A 22,835-nucleotide genomic window follows, 5' to 3' on the forward strand; every position below is an offset into this window, starting at 1 on the left:
AAAAGAGTTTGCTCCAGAGGGCAGTAGGGAAATTAGGAGGGAATATAAATTTGGGATGTTGGACGATGGAGATAGATGCAGAACAATGTGGGAAAGAGAATAGGGTAGGTTACCTTGCTAGAGAGCCTTATGCAATAACCTAAATGTGGGGCATGGTGGGTTCACAAGAGAGGCTGACATTGCATCAAACATAATGAAAGCTTTGCTGAAGACAGGGTGGGGGCACTGAGGCCAACACGGTGGGGAACTGGGGGGGTGGGTGGCACTGCCCTGTTTCAGGCAGCTGAATAGCTCTCGCAGAGTCAGAGACACGTAAGATATCAACACCAAACTAGAGGAACTCGGCACCACGTTATGCCTAGCTGGATTGCGCTGTGATCCCAGGGCTGTTCAAAAGGCGGCTAAACAGCAAAGGAAGGGGGAGAAAGTGGATTTCAAAGAGGAGGGGACATTTGACAGTAACAGTTATGGAGGAGACAGGAAGAAGAAGTATGTAGAGCAGGGCTAAAGGCGGGCAGGCAGGAGACAGCACATGCTGGGTATTGGGAAAATGATGAGCGGCTCAGTAAGGCTAGAGTGAGGGGGTAGGATGCAGCCTGTGAAGGTGGCCCAGGCACCCCCGTAAGTCTGTGTCCCAGTAGGGGTTGAAAAGACTTACTAACAATAATCCCTCCATCCTGGGAGGTGCTTGATATGTACTTTTAGTAGCTCTAATGCTTAAATCAATACTCCAAAGCATCACTATCCTCATTTTATTTACAGAGAAGCTGAGGCTCCGAGAGGTTACGTCACTTGCCAAGGTCTTTCCTTGGGTCAATCTCGGGTCTGTCTGACTCCAAAGTCCACGCTCAGGAATTAAGAGAGGACTCTTCTCCTAAGGCCAGAACCCCAGCAAAGAGCCTTTATACTTCTTACTGGAGGAAGCCAGGGACCCCCCATTCCCCAAAGAAAGCGGGTCCAATTTCTTTCACCCCAAGGGGTTGATGATATGGGGACAAGAGAGCTGTTGCAATTCGGGGAAGCCAGGGTCCATGCGTTAGCTGATCTGGGCACAGGAACAGCAGCTCAGGGCCAGCCAGAGAGATGACAGCCAAGCCCAGCGACAGCTGCCCAGTCATCGTGGGGAGTGGAGTCCATCTCTCCCTCCCTTGTTCCAACCCCCACATAAAGGGCTCCCCTCGGTTCCCCTCCTCTTCTGTCCCCTGCATAGGTGGAACCAGCTCTAGCTGTAGCCAGGACACGAGGCCCTGGGGTCCCTCAGCCGTGTCCCATGACTGTGGTCGTCCTCTGCAGACCATGAGCCATCGTGTCTGAGAGAAGCCCCACAGGTAAATGTTTGTGTTCGAAACAGCTGCTGGTGGTGCAAGAGGGGGTGGTGCTTGCGATGGGGACTGATACCGCGGAGTGTACCGAGCACATGCTGAGTTAGCACAGGAATGACAAGCCAGAAAGATAAAGATTTTAGCTATTTATTTATTTGTGTTTTATTTACATGTACCCCTTCTTGTCACCAAATATTTGAGGCTGCTGGTAATGAAAAATGAAATGAAGACAAAACAGGGATGACTAGATAGAGGGAAGGAGGGAGGGAGGGAAGACAACACTTAAGGACCAGGAAAAGCAAAAATAATAGCAAAAAAGCATGCCCTGATGAAACACAAGACCTGAAGATCACGATCAGGAAGGAAACAAGGGGTGGCAGTAGTTGACCTTCTCCTTGGCTTTGGGCTTCCTGGCAACCAATGAAGAGGGAAATTCAGCCAGTTCCGTAATTGTCATTCTCAGAAAGAAGGACTCACACCAGAGTCACTGGGAAAATAAAGCTTTTCCAAACATCAAGTTGTTAAATAAATATCTGTATGGGACTTTACATAGAGGGTCCTTTGAATCATATTAAAAAGCCACTCAAGAAAGGCAAGTTTGCACAAGGTCCAGGTGAAATAGCCCAAATCCATAGGCTTCCGGTGGCCTGACAAGATCCATGGATAGAATTAAAAGTGTCTAACTGCTTTGAGTGTGAGGATCCATCTATTGAGACATTAAGATTAATAAACAGATTTTTATATTTTTCATATTAAGAGTATCATGCAGAAAAAGTATAAAGTAGAGATAAGCAAAAAGAAAAATAATCACCCATAATACCACCATCAACACTTGTATATTCTTCCATATTTTTAATCTAGGTATACATTTACAAATGTTTTTTACAAATTTATTTTTATGGGATTAAGCTGTTTTAGTAACCTGATTTGTCATTTACAGGTAATGAGACATATATATCCATGTCAAATGTTCATTTGACATGATACGATTTTTAATGGCTGTTAATGTAGACATATCATAATTTATTTAACAATTTCCTCTTGTTGTACACTAAGTTTTGCTCTTAATTTTTAAATTACAAACAACACTTCAATGAACATCTTTATAGTTAACTGCATGCATTCCATGATTATTTCCTTAAGATACGTATTAAAATCGAAGAACATTTTCTGGACAGGTATGTTGCTATTCACAAACCCTTTGCAATAACACTAAAGATGTCCCAGGTAGGTTGGAACCAGTGGTACCACAAAGCCTTCAGTTATCTTCTGTATATGCTACTTTTGTGGACTTCCAGATAAACACAGTGGAATGGACATATGTATCTAATTTCACTTTTTTTAAAACTTCCCTAAAACTATAGTGAAGATGTATAAATATATAAGGCATAGACAAAGGGACAGAAAGAATGGAAGAAAAGACCGTAGCAAGCTTTGGAAATTGGAAAGCCTGAAGAACCAGATGCAACTAATTTAACAGGCCCAAGAAAGCTGATCTCAAGCTGGCACAGGGCAAAGATGAGCTCCAACCTGGATTATCCAAAGGTTAAGGAATTGGAGAGGAGCTGTTACTAGCCCATGGTGTACCTTGTGTGAATTAGAAATAGCCTCCTCTTTCTCAAGACGCTTTACTGCCATCTGCCAGAAATTTGTCATAATAAATATGCAAATCCATAGCATCTACAGTGTGAAAGATACCCTCAAAACTGCCCAGTGCCCAGCTTGCATGGTCATATATGAAACCCTGAACTGGAGGCACCAGGTACCACTGGTGCCTGAAAATAGAGGGAAATGAGGAGGTGAATGAACTTGGTTGAAACAATTTAAGAAGCAGTTAGAACCTTAGCTCCCCCCTCTCACCTTGGCAGAAAATTGGAGGTTTATTCTCTGGAAAGGGCAAGATACAGGATCTCTGGAAAATGCAAAGTTGAGGGCAGGGATTCTGTACTAGAAACAGAGGGACTAGATTGAAGTATGCTGTCAGTCCTGACTCCTGGGCCTGCTTCTCCCACCTGGTCCCAATAAAACTGGCATCCAGGCCTTTATCTTCAAGGTAGGAGACTGGAAGAAACTCCTTAGAGGAAAATGACCAGCTCAAGAGAAAAGACCCAAGGATTTTTACTTTGGGGGCTCCCCAATCAAACATCCCAGTGGATCAACCAACAGTGAAGAGTGTAGTCTGTATATACTTAGAGCTTCACATCAGCTTAAAATCCCCCAAAGATTACCAGTCATTTAAGGAAGGACCCTAACATGAAAGATCAAGACCAAAGCAAAGAAACATAAACAAAGGAACTTGGAAGACGCTAAGACTGTACAGAAGGAAGAATACTTAAAAACAACATGCATATCATCAGAGAGCTAAAGAATATACTACATTGATGAAACAAGAACAGGATGCTAGAAAAAGAACATTCACAGAATTTTTAAAAAGCTATTGGAAATTAAAAACATTTTTAAAAGGAGAGCATTCAGAGATGGATGAAATGAGATAAAAGATTTTTTTTTAAATTAAAGAACTATTCAAAATTATTAAAAATTATTCAAGAGCTCTAATATACATATAATAAGAGTTCCAGAAAGAAAAAAAATTAGAAAAAAAGAATGGGGACAAAGTCATCAACAAAACATTATAAGAAATTTCCAGAACTGAAAGATGAGTTTCATGATTGGAAAGGCCCACAAAGAGTCCAAAATATTTGATAAAAATAGATCCACACCAAGACACATCCTTTTGACATTTTAGAACACTGTGGGCAAAGGGCAGATCCTAAAAACTTACAGAGGAAAAACAATTAACAGATCATTTGGAAAAGGATTTGGAACACTGTCACAGTTAAAAGAAAATAGAGCAATGTCTTCAAAACTCTGAAGGAACATGATTTTCAATCTAGAATTCTTTAAGTACCCAAATTATCAATTAAGTCATCTCAAAAATGAACCTCATATGCTTCCTTTCTCAGAAAGCTATTAGAAGATATGTTCCTCTAAAATGAGCAAACAAACCAATAAAGGAGAAGATAAAGGATATAAGAAAAGGGAGAGTTAATACAGAAGAGAGGCCAGGAGAATTCCTAGGGTAATGGTGAGAAGGAATTACAATATTGGCAACTAACTCCAGATTGTCGCTACCTCTCACCCCATGGTCTATGAAAAAATGTAAAATCTTTAAACTTTTCATTGACTCTCCTAATTTAAACTCTTCATCAAGGTTTTTTGGCGGACGCATCCTAATTTCTAGATATGTTCCACCGTCCTCATATCATCCAGCATCTAAGAGAGGACCATTTTTAAAATTTTCCTAAATGACAATCTCCATCTCACTTTAGGTAAGTCTCACCTTCTACTCAAGGGGCTTGGCTTGCTGTAGGATAGAGGTGCCTCTCTCCACTAGGCAATCTGTGAGATGTGTTAATCTCAAGCAAGACTAACATTCGAGGAATGGTGGCGAGGGTTTTTCAATAGGGTATTATATTATCATATATTATCATAGCATAGCATAGCATACCATATTAATCCTGTGGTTCAAAAGAGGAATACAATAAGACCAAAGTGTGGAAACTATTGAGAAACATTGAATTTAATTTTAACAATGTTTAACAGAGTTTCGCAAAGTTAGAATTACTTGTTTTCCAAGACAGTAAGCTGGCTGTCAGTGGAGGTATTCAAACCAAACAGCAGTCATTCATTCAACATTTGGGTGATGACCAAACATCAGGCACTGTGCTAGGCTCTGTGTATTGGTGAGCTCTTGCTATGTAACAAGTAATCCCAGAATTAAGTGGCTTAATAACCATCAGGCTAAAGTTGATGCATAATTATAATAATATTGTTTCATCAATTATAACAAAAGAACCACACTAGTGCAAAATGTTAATGATAGGGAAAACTACTTGTGGCTCTTGCAGAGGACTCTTCTGCATGCTTTTTCTGTAAACCTACAACTGCTCTAATTAAAAAAAAAACATTTAGTAGCTTAGAAGAACAATAACATTTATTATGGCTACAATTTCTGTGGGTCAGCAGCTTGGCTGTGTAGTTCTGGTTCAGGGTCTGCCTGGGGTTCCAGTCATCTGAGGGCTTGACGGATTGGTTTCCAAGATGGCTCACTCCCATGGTTGGCGATTTGGGTTAGCCGTCAGGGAGGGACTTCAGTTCCTCCCCACATGGACCTCTTCCAGGGCTGCTTGAGCATCCCTATGATACGGTGGCTGTCTTCCCTCAGAGTGAGTGATCCTAGAGGAAGCAAAGTGAAAGCCACAGTGGCCTTCGCGGTCTAGCCTTGGAAGTCATATACTATCGCTTTCAACTATCCTAACGATCGCAGGTCAGCCCTATTCGATATGAGAGGCACCACGCTAGGGTGCAAAGACTAAGAAGCCAGGATCATCAGGGCCGTCTCGGCAGCCAACTACCACGGCTCTGCAAATACAATGAGGAGCAAACACATGGAGTGCCTGACCTCATGAGGCTTTTAGTCTAGAATTATGACCATTTGGTAGATGTCAAAGGAGCTGGACCAACAGACAAATTGGTTCCCTCTGATCCTAATGTCCTGAGATTTTATGGTTCTACGTACTGGGTCTGGGGTCACTATATCACTAATCCACCATCTCAGGACCTGCAGCTCTAATCCTAACTCCTCCATCATGGGCACATCTGGGGTATCTAATTGTGCCCCTATACTGTTGGCTACTTAGGGCCATGATCCAGAGGCCCCCAGTGGGGAGGGAGCAGGGGCCATGCCTGGGTCTCGCTCTATCCTCAGCCTCCTCACACAGCAAGATAAACATGGCCCTACCCTTCATGCTTCCAGACACAGAAGTCCCAGATAACCCCAAGCTTGTTGTTTCTCTCCCCAGAGCTGCTGCTGCCTGGGCTCCTCCTCCTGGGGGCACAGGGTGTCCTATAACAGCAGGAGAACACAGTGTCCTCATGTGGGAGCTGATTGTGATCCTGCTGGGACAGCCCCTTAACAGCAAGGTCCTGTGGATTCAAGAGGAGAGAGGGCCCTTGGATCCCGTTTCCCCTGCCATGTCTTTCTATCCCCAGTCAAGGTCATTCCATTCACTCCACACACAGGAGACCTCGGGGGTAGTGACCCCTCTGATGTTTCCAGGTGACCTCTGGCCTTTGAACTTTGTTGTGGGGGTAGGAGTCTGGCTAGAGTCCCAGCCTGCCCACAGTGTCCTGGCCTATACTCTTTTGGGGCATTAACCCACCCTACCTCCAGGTCACCTGAGGAGTCAGAGGGGCCTGGGGAGGTTTGGTGGTCCTGAAACTGTGCTGGGCTCTGGGGGAAGTGTTGGGAGATGCTGAGGTGGGCTGTACCAGAGCCAGAGGGCAGCCTTCTATGGCCCTCACAGGGGACTGTCAGCACGCCACCCTGCCGTGTGTGAGTGCTTCAGTCTTGTCTGATGACAAAGTCTGGATCCTGGAAATGCTCTGTTGTACATTTATTTATCTTCTGGTTTTAAAGGTAATACTAGGTTCCTCAAAAACTTAACAAATTACTATATGAATCAGCAATTCCACTTCTAGGTGTCTACCCCAAAGAATTGAAAGCAGGCACTCGAACAGATACTTGTACACCAGTGTTCATAGCAGCCTTATTTGCAATATCCAGAGGTGGAAACTACCCATGTGTCCATTGACAGGTGAGGTGATACACAAAATGTGGTAAATCTGTAAAATGGAATACTATTCAGTCATTAAAAGGAAGTTCTAATACATGCAACAACATGGATGAACCTTGAAGACATCATGCTGAGCGAAATAAGCCAGACACACAAGGACAAATATTGCATAATTCCACTTATATAAAAGATCTAGAAATAACACATTCATACAGACAGGAAGTAGATTAGAAGTTACCAAGAGACTGGGGGAGAGAGGAATGGGGAGTTGTTGTTTAATGAGTACAGAGTTTTGGGGTGATGAAAAGTTTTGGTAATGGATGGTGGCGATAGTAGCACAGCAATATAAATGTAATTAATGCCACTGACTTGTACACTTAAAATGGCTAAAATGGCAAATTTGTATGTTGTGTGTATGTTACCACAATAAAAATTCATTTAAAAAAGTAATATAAAACTTTATCTTAAAATTCCAACACTATACAAATGTATAAAGTAGAAAGTGAAACCCTACCCTCCGGAGAGGACCCCTGATAAATTTTGGCCAAGCCTTCCAGATTCTTTTTCTTGTATGTAAACCAGATACTGAGATTCAAATACGATTGGGTAGCACCCCTGTGTCCTGTGTGTAGTGGGCACTCCCCTTCTCTGTGGAAATTCTTGGCAGGTCTTGCATTTCTTCCCATTGCCCCAGGCTCACCCTAAGTCAAGAATGCAGTCTGGATTCAGATAAGAGAGAAAGTCATGGCAGCAAGAAGCTGAAAGCAAGGAAACTTGGAAGAGAGGGGAGAGACCAGCAGGAGCCAGCATGTGCCTTGCCATGTGGCAGCGGAGCCCAGGATCGCCGGCAGCTGACTTCAGGAAGAAAGCATCATCTTGATAATGGCCTTGATTTGGACATTTTCACAGCTTCAAAACTATCATGTTGTTTTACAGCACCTCTGCACTGGTTCTGTCCACACCCCCATGACTGAAGCAATGGCTCAAGTCTCTGTATGGCAAAATGTGGCACATTGCTGACTTTTTCACCAAAGTGAATAACAGAGTAACGCACACTGAATTCCATCTACAGGTGGAACCACTGAAAGTACCACTTGTAATGGAATCAACCATAACCAAATCTGTGTACTTTTGACATTAGGAACTGCTTTGAAATAGACTTTTTAGTGAGCTATGAGGGCTTCTAGCATTATATTGATGGTTATCATTTTGTATTATTTCTGTCACAAGCGGTACTTCCACAATTTGTTTTGTATATGTGTTATTTTTATGAGATTTAACTATGTTTTTTAAAAATTTTTATGAGATTTAACTATGCTTTTTTTAACTATCTTTTTTTGATACTTGTAAATAATTTAACTTTTTTTTAAAGATACTGTGTTTTCTGAAAAATTTCCCTGAATTGTTAAAAAAACATGGAAGTCCAGGTCTGTTATTTGTGTACTGTTTTTATCATGTTTCCCTGGCTGATGACATCCCAGCCCTCCCCTCCTCAATTTGGTGATGGTGCTAAGCCTCACCTCCTTGGCTTAATATTTGAGAACTGCTATCAGATGGTCTTCTGTGTTTTATCTTAGTTCCCCCACATCACTGTCTGCAGCTAGACCGATCTCCTTTTGACTCTGTAAGCCATCCTTGAGTCTTACCTGTGTGTCTTTGCCCTCATGTTTTCGCCTTCCACCCATTCCCCAGCTTTCTGTTTGCTGCCTCAGAACTTCTGACCTGCTGTTTTCTCTGCTTGTCACTCTCTTCTCCACCCCATGGAGGTAACTGCTTTTGTCTTTCGAAGTTTGAGTCAAACATTACTTGCACAGGGAAGTCTTCCCAATCCCTTAGGCTAGGTCAGCTCTTTCTCTTATAAGAAATCCTATGCTTCTGTTTCGTAGTGTTTAGCACTACTGTTATGACATGGTTGTGCAGTGGTTGCTTAACATCTCTCTCCAGGTCAGTCGCATGCTCCATGAGGCAGAGGCTGCGTGTCTTGTTTTTCACTGTATCCCCGGGTTTCATCCATGTCTTGAGACACAGAGAAGCCATGTGATAAAGGTATAGTGAATGAACAACACCTGCCCTTTAATTCTCCTATCCATTTCTCAGAGCTTAGCTCATTCCCTCTGTGCGTATCTGGCTACCTGCTAGCCACCCCACGACTAGGATATCTCACGGCCACTTTGACTCAACAAGTTGGCAGTTAATTTACGCTTCCCCTAAACCTCTTCATAAAACCGATTCCCATTTAACAATGATCCTTTGGCTCCCCACTACCTATACCCCAAGTTCTCTTAGGAAAAATATTCCAAGTCCTCCTCTGTTAGGCCCTAATATACATTTCCAATGTACTGCCTGTTTGTCCTGGTTCTTGGCCATACTAGACAACCCTTCCTTCACTAAGGGCTTGTGGATTACTGAATGTTAAATGAATACTCTTGGATATGTTATCGTGGTTAATTCTTTCCTTTCTTCCTGGAATACCTGTCTTACCATCTGCTTCCTCAACACTATGCATTCATTAGGGTGCAACTTGGACTCCATCCCATGCTAAAGAAAACCTGTATGTAGACCATTGTGTTTGGAGTAACAAACTCGACTCAGCATGAGTTTTAATTGTAATTGCTCTACCTTTCTGTGTAACTTTGGCTTTTCTTTGTGCCTTGGTTTCCCCATCTGTATAAGATTTGGCTCAGCTGACTTAGAGAATTCATCCAGCTGGACTTTGAGAGCTTTGACTTCCCAGTGAACTTGCTCATGAACATCCTGGAGATGTGTCTGTTCCTGAAACTAGGAATTCGAGGTGGCAGTTGCATGGGGCTGTTGGACTTGGAGAGAATCCAAGTGGATCTTTGGCGAGAATGCTCTGAAGATTGAGAGCCAAGTTCACTGAAGCAACCTGGAATCTCCAGTCCTCTATTTCAGGGATAATTGTGTCCTTTTTAGTTAATGTGATTTCCTAAATATATGTTAAGTGATTTAATTTTTTACCTGTGGTTTAATTTTTAAACCACCAAATTCTGATATTTGATATGTAATTTTTGTTTGTTTGTTTGTTTTTGGTATACATCAGTAAAATATCTCTTTGGTTCAGGAAATAAAAAAGAGTGCAGCTCTGTAGCTGAACGGTCCAGAGGTTCAAATGCCAATTGCACCACTTGCCAGATAATTCACTTCACCATTCTGAACTGCCTTTTCCTCGTCTATTGTATCTTTGATGTCACAATCTGTTGGGAGGATTATCTGAGTCAATGCAGTACATATAAAGGGTCTTTTAAAAGCTCCTACATCAGCGAGCATGGAATATCAGCTTCACAGCCATCCCTGAATTTAAAAGTTCTAGAACTCCCTGCTCCTGGGAGTTTCTCTTTGGCCATCATTTTTTCTCCACCTTTAGCCTCCTCTTTTACGCTCTGTTTTCTCTTCTCCCTCCTCCTCTCCTTTCCTGCTATTCCTCACCACCTCAGAAGTCTGTGCATGTAATGCACAAAACAGTTTAAACTGTCTTTTTGTTTGTCGTCTCCTCTTTCGCTGCCAGTAAGCACGATAACGTACCACTCTCTCCCTAAGAAGAAATACTGCTTTATACTGCTATAAAGTAACAGACTGCACCTCCTTACATCTTCATGCACAAATACGCACGTTTCTTAATAAGATCGTATTGTACATAATATTCTGCACCTTGCTTATTTTCACTTAACAAAATATCTTGGACATCTTCTCATAAATAAACAGTTCCCCAAACCAAATCAGAGCATTTTTTTTCTTGAGCTCAGAATCTGCAGTGAGATCTGAGTCGGGTTGTCAGAGGACCTCTAAGAAGGATAGGTAGAGCTGGTTGCCCAAAGTGGGAGCAGCCTGGTCACTTCCCGATCTCGTGAGCTGTCCGATCCTCTTAGCTGCTAGAGACATCTCTTAGGTTGGAAATAGGAGCCTACGTGGTTGGCTGCTGCCTTCCTGGAAGGGCCTGGGCCACTGAGTCACAGAGTCTAGATCCACAGGCCTGCTCAGCACAAGAGAAGGAGACTGCCTTCTTCGGAAGACTGAACTGACCCCATTGAGGGTCCGTGTGCATGCCTCAGACGAACTACATGTCGGGGCTGAGGGAATGGCTTCCCAGGGCCAACGCAGGGGAACTTCCCACAAGAGAGAAGGGCTGTGTCAGAGGAGCCACAGAGCCAGCTCTGGACGATACAAGCAGAAAATGATATTCATAGGAATTTCTAGGGAACTTCTAGGAAAGCTGGAGTACTAGGTTATGAAAATAGGCCAGAATAAGAAAAGCAAGAAAGAAATATGCCACAATCACTCTACAAGCTAGATCAGTGAAGAGACTACCACCGCTGAGCCAGGACCCCACAGCTTGCCCAGCTGCCTCAACTAGCACTGGATGCTGCTGCAAGCTGGCTGCCCATCCCAGAAAGGATGCTCCACTGTTCCTGTTTCCTTACACCAGCTCCTTATTCGGCTGGGGCAAGTGCATCTGATTTGCTGGGAATAGGTGCCACGTCACCCCCTAGAGGCAAGGGGAGGCTGGGGGCAAGAGGCTGGCATTTTCTTCCTCTCTCTCTCTCTCTTTTATTAAACTTTTAAACTTTTAAAAATCATGTCTTTACATTTTTTATATACAATCAACTCAGTTTCAGTTTTTGGGGTACAGAAAAATCACCCAGAAAGTACAAAGAGTTCCCTGTACCATGACACACAGAGTTTCCCCTTTTATGACCACCTTGCATTAGTGTGGTACATATCTTATAATAGATGAACCAAGATTGATACACTGTTAGTAACTAAAGTCCACAGTCTGCATTAGGGCTCACAGTCTGCATTAGGGCTCACTGTTTGGGTTTTAGCGTCTGTAACGGGAGGCAGCCACTGACTCCCTCCCAGACTCATAAGTGAGACATCCCTGAATGAAGCAAGGCAAGCGCAGTTGCTGAGCAGCCAAAAGTGAGGCCTCACCAGGAGGCACCTGCTGGGTCAGTGGCCCAGGAGGCTGAAGTCAGGTGAGAGCTCTTGGTGCAGGAGAGTGCAGCATTCCTCAGAAGGGGGCCAGGGCCGTGCAGGACCCTTGGGGAGCAGCAGGATGGCCCCCCAGGGAGGGAGGGGTACAAAGCTTGGGAAGCTTACCCTCCTGCCGGGATTCATACCAACAGCAAGGCTCTGAAGAGACGGAGGCTCCTGGGGGTTCTGGAGGCAGTACCTAGCCAGGTGGCCTTCAGGTGAGGCATGCGAGCACCCCTGAAGCTTCCAAACCCATGCGGACACCTGCTCACTCTCTGTCCCACTTCCTTTTAGGGTCTCGTTGCTCTGTTTGGTCCCTTAAAGCCAGCCAGTGAAGCTGCACGCCCCAGTGGGTTTGTCAAGGTGTTTTGGCAGGTAGGTTCCTGCCTTCCTGTGGGTTGGGTGCAGAGGCTGCAGCAGCAGCCGCCTTCTTGACCTGGAGTGTGGGAGAGAGAGCAGCAGGGGCCAGGGGTCCTCAGGGTTTGCACTTGGCCAACCCTGGTGGGCCTTATGTGATGGAGAGTGTGACCTGGAGCTGGGGGAGTGTTCCTGCAAGAAGGAGGCGAGCAGGGAGAGGAAACCACACAATCACACTGCTGGGCATCTACTGTGCTACAGCTGCAGCAGCTTCACCAGGTGAACAGTTATTGCATGTTGATCCTGAGCCCGACAATGTGCAGCGCTTAACATGCACCTTTCCCTCACAGTGACTCCATGAGCTGAGGGTTGTTGTTATCCCCCAATAGGCAGGGAGGCAGGGCCCTCAGGCTGGCACCAGGGGCCAGAGCCGATAGGCCTGTGGGGCCCTGCTCCCAGAGCAGCTTGGGCCAGGGAGGCGGGGAGAGAGGGGGCCCCAGAACACTCTCCAGGGGCCTGTGTTGGGGTTCTCTTCTGAGAAAGCTCTGAAAGGCCTGCACCCCACTCTGGGAAGGAAAGGGGTGCTGGGGCAGATGCCCAGCTCTGGGGTCAGAGGCAACAGCCAGGATGTGCAGTCATCAGGACCAAGGCTTGAACTGGTCTTTTCTGAGGCCCTTTCTTGGGAGTCTGGGAGTTCTTGAGGGTGGGAAGAGAGCTCATTCCAGAGCCAGCTGTGCTCAGAGACCACTTTGGGGTCCCCCAATTCCCCTTTTCCCCCTACTCCAGTGGCCAGAAGCCTGGTCCCCAGAGCAGGCAGGCCATTCCTCAGGAGCTCCAGGCCCCACCACTCAACTCTGGAGATTGTGGGTGGAGCAGTCAAGGAATTTCTGAAATAAGCATGAAGCGCTTTTAAGATGGGGGTGGCGGGTGGGGGAGGGTGGGTAAGATAAACTTGACATAAAAGTCAAGTTAGAGGCACTCCCTCCAAGTGCAGGGAGGGGCGGCCTCACCTCCGTGTCCCCTTACCTCCATGTCCCCTCAGTGTGAAGCACAGGGTCTGCACACAGCTCCACAAACCCATTTTTGTTCATTGTCAGACATCCAGAACCATGACTGGCACATTGGGGACCTTCAGTAAATATTTTCTGCCTCCATGAATATGAGAGGGTTTGGATCCTGAGTTTGTGTATAACGCATGACATCTTTTCCATCTTCCTGTTAGAACACACCCCACACGGTGCTCTCCAGCATACCCAGTCCTCATCGGAGTCTCATCTCCCCAGCCCTCAGGGTTCCCCAAGTCCCCCCTGCCTGGCCCCTGCTAAGCTTCATGGAGCAGAGCCTTGTTCTCCATCCAGCAACAAGGGGTCACACTGCAACTAATTTCTCAGCAGCTTTATTGAACAGCAGGAGGGGGGGTCACTTTCCACTGGACATGTGTCCTTGAGCTCATACAAGGCCTGCTTTGGGGTAGACAGACAGACAGGTGGCAGAGCAGGGCAGGTGTTAGCCATAGCGAGGAGAGAGCAGCAGGGGCAGCTCAGCTCTCCAGTGGCGCCTGCTCCGGCTCCAGGGGGAGCGGTGCCTGCTCTGCCTCCGGGAGGGCGAGGGGCTTGTCCTGGCTCTCTTTCTCCTTGAGGATGCTGAAGAAGGAGTTGACCTTCTCCCTCAGGTCCTTCTCCAGGAAGCTCAAGTGGCCTTCCACGTCCCCCGCATGGGGGCCCAACTTCTGCTTGAGCTCCTCCATCTGCTGCACCAAAGCCTTGTTGAAGGTCTCCCCGTAGGGCTCCAGCTTGCGGCGCAACTCCCCGACCTGCTGGTCCAGATGGCTGCTCAGCTCGACCAGCGACTTCTGCAGCCCCTCCGCGTTGCCCCTCAGCTTGCTGTGCACCTCCTCCGCCACTGGCACCAGCTTCTGCCGCAGTTCCTCGGCGTTGCCGGAGATCTTGACCTTCAGCTCCTCCGCATTCTTCTTCATCTGGAAGGCCAGCCCCTGGAGCTGGTGGTTGAGCTTCTCCTGGACGTCCTGTGCGTAAGGCTGCAGGCTGCGTTGCAGCTCCTCCACGGTCTGATCGATCTTTTCCTTGAGGTTGTCGGCATACGGGTTGAGGTTTCCCTTGAGCTCCTCCACCTTCTGTTCGATCTTGGTCTTGAAGTCCTCGGCCAAGGGCGTCAGCGAGCCCTGCAGGTTTTGCACGTTCTGGCGCAGCACGGTCTCCACGGTCTCCGCGTATTGGGTCAGCTGGCGCCGCAGCTCCTCGGTGCGCGCGTCCACCTGGGTGCGCAGCTCCTCCGTGTGGGACCCCACGCGCTGCTGCAGCGCGCGCACGTGGTCGTCGATCTTCTGGCTCACCTGGTTGGCGTGAGGCAGCAGGCGCTCCCGCAGCTCCTCCAGCTCCTTCTGAATCTCCTCCTTCAGCTTCTCAGAGCTCTTGGCCAGGGTTTCGTGCAGCTTCGTGGCGAAGGGCACCACCTTCTTCTGCAGGTCACTCGCGTAGGTGCCCACGTCCTCAAGTTTGTCCTGGAAGAGGGCGCTGCGGGGAAGAGCTTCATTACACTTGGCATTTCGTCGCAGGACCTCGTCCCCTTATATACCCTCCAACCTAGACATACCTGCCTGTGACAGGTGAGTGTTCACCCATCTTTTCCCTTCTGTCCCTCCCTCATGATTTGGGAGATGATAAAACAGACTAAGTTATTACAATGAATTCATCTCTCTGGCTCTCCCTGTCTATAAAGGAAAGGGGTTGGACTTTGAGGTCCTTCCCAGCTCAGGAACGCTGTGACACAGGATCACTGATAACAGAGTGCTGTGCTCTGGGCCTCTTCTAGGGTCTTCTGGGGAGAAAAGGTGCTGGTTTCCTTGCCTGTGCCTATCCTCGGGGCTCCCAAATATCCCCTTCTCCTTTCCCACAATTCTCCTGGGCCTGTCCTTCTAGACTGTATTAGAACCATGTCACAGGATATTTCCCTCCCTCCCTTTCTTCTGGGACCTTCAGTGTGAGGATGTGGCCATTTGTCATAGTCTAGAAAATTAAATCGGGAAGGTGCCATAGGAATCTTTCAGTCCAACCTCCCTGCTTGCAGATGTGGGTCCCCTGCCTAGAGACCCATGTGTCACCCAGGGAATTAGTGGCAGGGCAGTGGGTGCCCTAAGCGCCAGTCTCCTTTCTCCCAACTCAGCCCTTGCCAATGCATTGCACGGCCTTTAAGAAGCATCCCCATCCTCACCTATGCCCCTCCCCCCACCCCCTGCCAGCTGTGCCCCCTCTTACTTGAGTTGCTGGGTGAGTTCAGACTTCTGGAGATGTTCCACAGCCTCCTTAGCATTGTCGCTCAGCTGGTTGAAGTAGTTCCACACCACAGTGGCTACCTGGTCAGCACTGACCTCAGCCCGTGCACCTGGCAGGGAACGGAGAGCACTTCATGAGACCCCATCTCCTTCCTGGCCCCTCTGCACAGCCCTGCGCTACAGACCGGACGATGGTGGGGGTCCTTTACCCTCCCTGCTCTTTGTCAGTTGGAAGCCACATGGCCGTGTGAAACTGGTCCAGCACCAATACCAGTGGGCCTGCAGTGGGCAGTGGCCCAGCTCTCTGAGAGCCAGGTGGCCCCAGGGCAGCCCCTGTGTGTCCCGCTGGACCCAATAGGTTCTTAAGACCATCCTCTCCCACTGGCCCCAGCCTCTCCACCCTGCCTCCCTTGATGCACAGCTGGGTCCCACCTGAGCTCCCCCACCAAGGGGCAGTTTCTACTCACTGGTGACAGCCACCAGGGCCAGGCTCAGGACCAAAGCCTTCAGAAACATCTTGGGCTCCTCGCTGGCCCCAAGCAGTCTCCCGCCGCCCTGGATCCTTGCTGGAATGAGAGGGAGCCCGAGGAGAGGTCCCGTGGCAGCTCACCTGGGCTGCTGTCCAAACTGACCAAAGGTCAGAGCTTGCCAGACATTTAAACCCCCGCCAGGCTGCTCTCCCCGCCTTCCTCCCCAGTGTGACTCCACGCTGGAAGGTGACACATTCCTAGGAGGCCTCTTGGACTTTAGTGAACCTAAGACGTGGAAGCTGACATCAGACCAGGGCTGTTTTGTGCTGTGCCCCACCCAGTGTGGAAGGGAGGGAGGGGGAGCTGAGCGCTGGCAGAGGTTCAAGGTCCAGGGGAGCCCCTAAGTCTGGGACTGATAAGCCAGAGGCCCTGCCGGCATTCTGGGTCTGGGCCAGGCCTGGGAGGCAAGGTCCATGTCTCATCTATCTGCCCCAGTAGAGAGAGACCCCCGCATATCCACATCTGCCGCTGACCCCACATTGTGCCAGCACCACTCAGGGTTGCAGGTGGGGGGAGAGGGCTAGGACCTAGGTCTCTGTCAAAGGCTGCCCAGGAGGAGGGGGCCCTTGAGAGCCTTTGAGCAGGAGGACGGTACATTCAGGGTCCTCTACTGAAGGGGTTAAACCCAAGCCTGCATCATGCCCTGCCACGGCCTCAGTCTAGTTGTTCAACACTCTGAGCCTCAGTTTCTCCCCTGAATGTGAATTGAGCTGTTACTTGTGAAGTGGGTAGTGTAAGGCCTGGCACAGAGTAAGCCCTAAAACATAGTTGTTGCTATTATTATCAATAATATGGTTTTTCTGATTTGGACCAAAGCAGGAAATAGCAGAAGTTAAACCCAGGAGGTTGGAGGGTCCCCTGGTGGACTTGAGGCAGGGTGGCAGTGGCAGGCCAGCCAGAGGCCTGATTCCTGGCCCCATGCAGTGGGGTGCTCTCCCTGCTCCCCACCAAGCTGCACTCCCAAGCAGGAGCTGTCGGCTGGAGCAGAACCACAAGACCTGAGGTTCTCAGGGGGGCCCTTGCCAGGGTTAGGGTGAGGGGTATGGTGATGCCCAGGGGGTCTCCTATTTAGACTTGAAGTTCATGCATAATTACAGGAAGGCATCCACTGGCAAGGTGAAGAACTGTGGTCTGCATTGTTGGCGTCTCTCTGAGTGTGGTGTGGAGCGCACTGGTGGGCTCCCACGCATTCGTAAAATGAAAGCTGTCAGAAGAGACCCCCACGTGTGCTAACTTGCTTTACTGTGTCTTTGTTACTTCATGTCTTGGAAGTGGCCTGATGCCTCACGGGAATGAAGGGAGCTAGGGGGCACTCTCAGGCTTGCCTGCCCTCTACAGGGTCCCAGCTAGTGGCCTGCAGGCTACCCACGGTCACCTCTAGTGCCAGGGTGCTCACGCCTTCCTGGAGCAGCCGTGCATCTCTCAGGAGGTGCCAAGTGTTTAGATTCTAGAATCTGACTGCCTGGGTTTGCATGTGGGCTCCACCACTTACCATCTGTGTGGACTCAGGAAAGTCTGTTAACCTTTCTGAGCCTCAGCAGCCTCAATGGGGCATAGTTACAGTTCTTGCCTCTCAGCTGGGAGGAGTCAGTACACTAGTCCCTGGGGCTGAGGGGCCTGCAGCGCAGGCTCATTAGGTGGTTGGGCCTGTTTGGCCTCTGAAAGGTTGGCCTCCCTGTGGCACTGACCTCTTGGTCCTGGTTCTGCACTGTCCAGGGCCTGGGAGATGCTCAGTACCCTTCCCACCTCTGCCCCCCAGACCTGAGACGAGGCGGGGAGTGAGTCACGGAGGACACCTCAGCTGCAGATTGGCCTCTTGGACTCACAGTCTGGGCAGCGAGTGCTGCCAGCACGTGACAGGTTCAGAGGTGCGTCTGTCTCACTCCCCTGGAGGTACACAACCTGGGTGTGTCTGTGTCTGAGTACCTACAAGAGTGCCCAGGTGTGTACAGATTCACATAAGCATGCAAATGTTTTAACTATCTGGAAGCTCAGAACTAAGGCCCAGAGCTAAGGGATTGGCATAAGGCCTGGGTATGCCCTCCTCCCAGTGGTTGTGGAGGTGGCGTCATTAACGAATATATTTATTTCCAAAGGTCTGTGCAGGTATCTTGTGTCTCTCTGTAGATAGATTTGTGTTGGGGGAGAGAGAATGAGGGACACTGTGCCCAATCTTAGAGGGTAGGAGCTGACGATGGAAAGAGCAGACTGCCCTCCAGCTGGCCTCTGCTTCTCCTTTGGGCACCGTGCCTGCACCCCCAGCAGGGGAAGTCCACAACTGCAGGGCAGGCAGAGGCTGCGTGACCCTGGACATGTCACTTCCCCTCTCTGAGCCTCAGTCCTGTTGTCTGCACAATAGTCAGATCTCATGGGTGGTTTAGCACAGCCTTACAGCCACCCCCTCCTCTCCACCCAGCAGGGAACTAAACCTTCCGATGGTCTCCTAATCACCTTCCTTCTTCCCCACCCCATCACCCAATTCTGCCCTCAGGAGGAGATCTGACACTGATTTACTCTGTGTGAGTGACTCATGAGTCTTCAAGGGTCTCATCTCCCCAGGCTGTTTGGTCCCAGCCTCAGTGTTTGAAGACCTCGATTCTGGTTCCTGGCCCTCCAGCTGACTGGCCCTGTGCTGTTCAGTAGGTCTCTTCCCCTTTAAGCCTCAGGTTTCACCTATAAAATGGGAAAAATAATGTCTACCTCACAGGATTCTGACTATTTGCATTTTAATTGTAAAAGCTTAAGCAAAAGAAATGAATCTCTAATAAAGGAATTTCAAGGCTCAGCCATGGATAAATGTATCTGAGGATAGGGCCAAGACACTTTCTCAGGCCTCTGATTTTGCTCTGTGGGGCTAGTTACTTCTTGAAAAAGCATGGTGCTGGGGAGGAAGAGAAAGAGATTTATCAGGCTCCCTCCGGGGGCCAGCTGCTTTGCACATGTTATCTCATTTACTTCTTACCACAACTCTGGAAGATAGGTATTCTTTCCCCATCTTATCAAGGAGAAAATTGGGTCTCTGAGATGTTACATCTCTGGTGCATATAAGTAGCAAGTTATCATTTAAACCTGGGACTTCTTGGCTCCAAAGTCCTAGCATCCAGGAGACAAAAACCCTGATCCAGGCTACAGTTCCCAGTGTGGGCCCGGGAGACACCTGGCCCCATGAGAAGGGCCCGAGGCCTCTCCAGGCCATCCTCCCCACAGCCCTGGCTCCTCCCAGGGGCCCACCTGCCCAGGGGACCCTGAGGGTTGGTATTGCCGATTGGGGAATCTGAGGCCTGAGGCCTGAGGCTGAGAGGTTCTGTGCTGCAGGGAATCAATCCCAGCCGCCATACTTTGGGGTGGGTCCCAGCTGAGAGCCCCTATTCCTGACCCAGGGAATGTTACCAGTGGGTCCAGAGGGCAAGGTGAGGAGGAGGGGAGGAGGGGAGGGACAAAGGTTTATCTTCTGAGTGGCCTTTATCCTGCTCCCACCAATCCCTGCCCCTGGTCTCAGCTGGGGGCCGCTTCTGGGTAAGCAGTATCTGGGAATGATGCCCAGAAATGGAGGTGCAAGGTCAGAGTGGGGGACTATGTGAACTCAACTGTGTCACCCCTACCCCACACAAGCCTCTGTCCATGGGTCTTCTGTGACTTCACTCTCTAGATACCACCTACCCAAACCCACTGAGAGGGGGCAGTTGTTCCAGAAGCCCATGGCCCCACCCCCCTTCCTGTCCAAGTTGTTTCCAGGGCTGGGGGTGGAGGGTGGGGGAGCTGAAGGGAGTAGGGGCGCGAGGGACCTGAAAACTCATGTGAGAAGGGCTGAGATGGGTCCAGGGGCCTCTGACTTGTCCCCTAAGCCCCTCTCTCATCCCATAGCCTCTCCCTGGGGAGCCAGCCTGCTAGGAAGGAACGGCATCCCCCCAGCCCTATGCACACCCAGTTCCTGAGCCCATCTCAGGGAGAGATTTCCCAACTCTCCCAGCAGGCCCGGCTGCATCTGGCCACTCTTTTCAGGCCCTAGTCTGGACTGCTCAGCAGGCGACCTTTGTTCGGCTTGCTGGGCCCTCCGTGCCCGCTGCCCTTGGGGACAATATAAAACAGGTCAGAACCCTCTTGTCTGCCTGCTCAGTCCATTCCAAGAGGCAGCTGCTCCAGGTAATGCCCCCTGGGGAGGGGGAGGGGAGAAGGTGGGGTGGAGAGCAGGAGGGGGAAGGGCAGAGGAGGGTCCCCCCTGTACAGCCCCAGACAGTGGAGCCCGAGAAGAGCTTGCTAGAACCAAAGAGGTCTTAGGACTTGATAAGTGCCCTCCACCCCTGAAAAAAACGGATACCCCAGGAGTGGAGGGTGCTTGCCCAAAGCCAAATAGAGGAGTGTCAGAGCCGGGACTGGAACCCTGAGCTGTCTGGCCTCCAGTCTGCACACTTTCTCCTCACTTGCAATGCTTAACGCTGGAAGAAGCCTCAGACATCCCAGTCCTACCCCAGACAGGAAAGCCAAGGCCGGGAGAGGGAGAGCAAGCTAGCCAAAGTCACACAGCACATTAGTGGCAGAGCCTGGGCCAGAACCCGGGGGGCTCGGTTCCCAGGTGGGTGGGTTTCCTGCTCTTTCCCAGGTGACCACCGCCTCGGAGCCCTTGGGCACCTCATGTTAGCATGGGAGCAGCCTCTTCTCCTCCTGGCTGGCCCCAGCTCAGGTTCCACCATTTCCTCAGGGAGGGGTCCAGAAGTGAGGGGTAGGGTCTTGGGGTGCCCTTCACAGGATGCTTCGCTGCAGGAACTGAGGTGCCATGCAGCCCCGGGTGCTCCTTGTTGCTGCCCTCCTGGTGCTCCTGGCCTCTGCCCGTAAGAATTTTGTGGGGACTGGGCTGGGGACAGGGCCTTTGGGAGGTGGCTTGGGGTCCCTGAGCCTCCGTGGATGGCTGGACAGGAGCCAAGGCCTATCTGCCCACTCAGCCCACCTCTTCCCTCAGGGGCTGCCAAGGAGGGGGACACCTCCTTTCTGGGCTTCGTGCATGACTATGTGCTGCACGCCACCAAGACCGCCCAGGAGGCGCTGACCAATATGCAGGAGTCCCAGACGGCCCAGCATGCCAGGTATGCCCAGCACCCTCACATCCCAGACTTGGGGTGAGAGCCCTGGCATTGGGGAGGGTGGCTCTCCCAGCCTCCATGGTCTCCCCTATGAAAGTGTGTGTGTGTGGGGGGGGATGGCCCCTACAGGGCTTTTGCCAGGCTGCAGAGGGATGGGTGACCGAGGTGGGGGCTCTCCGCGCTGCCTGTGTCCCCCCGGCCTCTCCCCCTTCCCCGTCTCTCCTGCCCCATCAGGTGCTGCCCCTGGTAGGCAAGGCCGCCCTGACTTCTACCTTCCTTTTCTGATAGTCTGGCGGGAGGTTTAGCTTGGGAGGCCCCGCTCCACCCAATTTCAGCTCATGGGGGTGTCTTTCTGCCATTTTCCTGGCCCTGGGGCCACTGTGAGTGGAAGTCTGTCCTTCTTCCCAGACCTCTGGCCGCTAGCCCCTGGCTTTCCTGCTCCACTCGGCTACAGTTCACATCACCCGGGCATTCACAAGCATTCTGGGTTTTGTTTTGTTTTTTTTCCTAGATTTAAAAAAAAAATTTAATCATATTTTTTATTGTGGAATATAACATATATACATAGAAGTGACAACTTTCCAAGTGCCACTTAACGAGTAGTTAGCAAATTTCAAAGAATGTTATGGGTTACAGTTCCAGTTTCAGTTATTTCTTTATTGTGAAATATAACTTACATGCAAAAAGGTGATAACTTTCAAATTACAATTTAACAAGTAGCTATGGAGCAAATTTCGAAGGGTGCTACGGGTTACAGTTCCACTATTTCAGGTTTTTCCTTCTAGCTAGTCTAATACCCTAGCAATTAAGAAAAAGAAAATCATATAGAGATTCATGAGCAATCTTAATTCTCAGAACTGGCTGCAGAGTAGGTATTATTTTCCTATTTTGCAGACGAGAAAACTGAGTCTTCGAGGGGTTAAATGACCCTCCCCAGATCACTTAGCCAGTCAGTCCCTCGGTGGTTTGTCCAGATGTGAGACTGCCTCCTGCCATCCCACCCCCTGCAGAGCCACTCACATAGGATTCACGCTGACACCCTGACCTCTCCCCACTCTGCCCACTCCACCCGAGCTTGCTCAGCCCGTGGGGGTACAGGGGCTGACCCTACCCAGGGAAAAACGGGGTTCCCCGGCCTCTGTCCCATTGCCACCTTCAGCAGCTTTTCTGCCTGGGCTGGCAGCCAGGGGCACTGCCAGGTGGGGAGAGGCAGCAGGGATGTGGGTGGGGGCCCCACATTTGCCTCTGCCTTAGACTGAGCTCCGCCCCAACCCCCCACCTCTATACCTCCCTTACTGGTCTCACTCCCAGGGAATGGGTGGAGCAGTGGCTTCAGCTCTCTGCAAGACTACTGGAGCTTGGTTAAGGACAAGTTCTCCAGCTTCTGGGATTCGACCCCCGAGGCCCAACTGACACAAGCCTCTGAGACCTCCTGAGACCTCAACACCCTAGACCACCTGCACCCCAGACCATGGGCTGCCTGGGTCCTCCGGCCTCCAGAGTGCCCTGGCAGGTTGCTTGACAGGGACAGCATTCTCGGCGCCCCTCCTATCCCACCCCAGACCTGGCCCACCCCCGGGCAAGCTGTCCTCCCAATAAAGCTAGATAAGAAACTGCCATGAGTCGGA

General features: G+C 49.7%; 2 protein-coding genes across 2 annotated transcripts; one reads left to right on the forward strand and one right to left on the reverse strand.

Annotated features, from left to right (window-relative positions):
- Window positions 1-13,687: 13,687 nt before the first annotated feature.
- Window positions 13,688-16,227, reverse strand: APOA4 (apolipoprotein A4). Its single transcript, XM_037841538.1, has 3 exons — window positions 16,067-16,227; window positions 15,583-15,709; window positions 13,688-14,841 (listed from the first exon to the last, which is right to left on the reverse strand). The coding sequence occupies exons 1-3, from the start codon at window positions 16,113-16,115 to the stop codon at window positions 13,848-13,850; spliced, it is 1,170 nt and encodes a 389-aa protein (XP_037697466.1). The 5' UTR covers window positions 16,116-16,227; the 3' UTR covers window positions 13,688-13,847.
- A 4,183-nt stretch (window positions 16,228-20,410) lies between these two features.
- On the forward strand, window positions 20,411-22,835 carry APOC3 (apolipoprotein C3). The gene is given in 4 exon segments (XM_037841539.1): window positions 20,411-20,958; window positions 21,087-21,210; window positions 22,519-22,538; window positions 22,540-22,835. Coding segments are annotated over 4 exon segments (303 nt in total). The 5' UTR covers window positions 20,411-20,903; the 3' UTR covers window positions 22,644-22,835.

The sequence above is a fragment of the Choloepus didactylus genome, chromosome 6, assembly GCF_015220235.1.
Source record: "Choloepus didactylus isolate mChoDid1 chromosome 6, mChoDid1.pri, whole genome shotgun sequence".
In the NCBI taxonomy this organism is placed as follows: Eukaryota; Metazoa; Chordata; class Mammalia; order Pilosa; family Megalonychidae; genus Choloepus; species Choloepus didactylus.

Excerpts from the sequence above, each read along its gene's own strand:
- APOA4 (XM_037841538.1), bottom strand. The coding sequence starts at position 16,115 with ATGTTTCTGAAGGCTTTGGTCCTGAGCCTGGCCCTGGTGGCTGTCACC. Across the intron at positions 15,710-16,066 it reads GGCCCTGGTGGCTGTCACCA|GTGCACGGGCTGAGGTCAGT; the intron begins GTGAGTAGAAAC and ends GTTCCCTGCCAG. Across the intron at positions 14,842-15,582 it reads GAACTCACCCAGCAACTCAA|CGCCCTCTTCCAGGACAAAC; the intron begins GTAAGAGGGGGC and ends TCTTCCCCGCAG.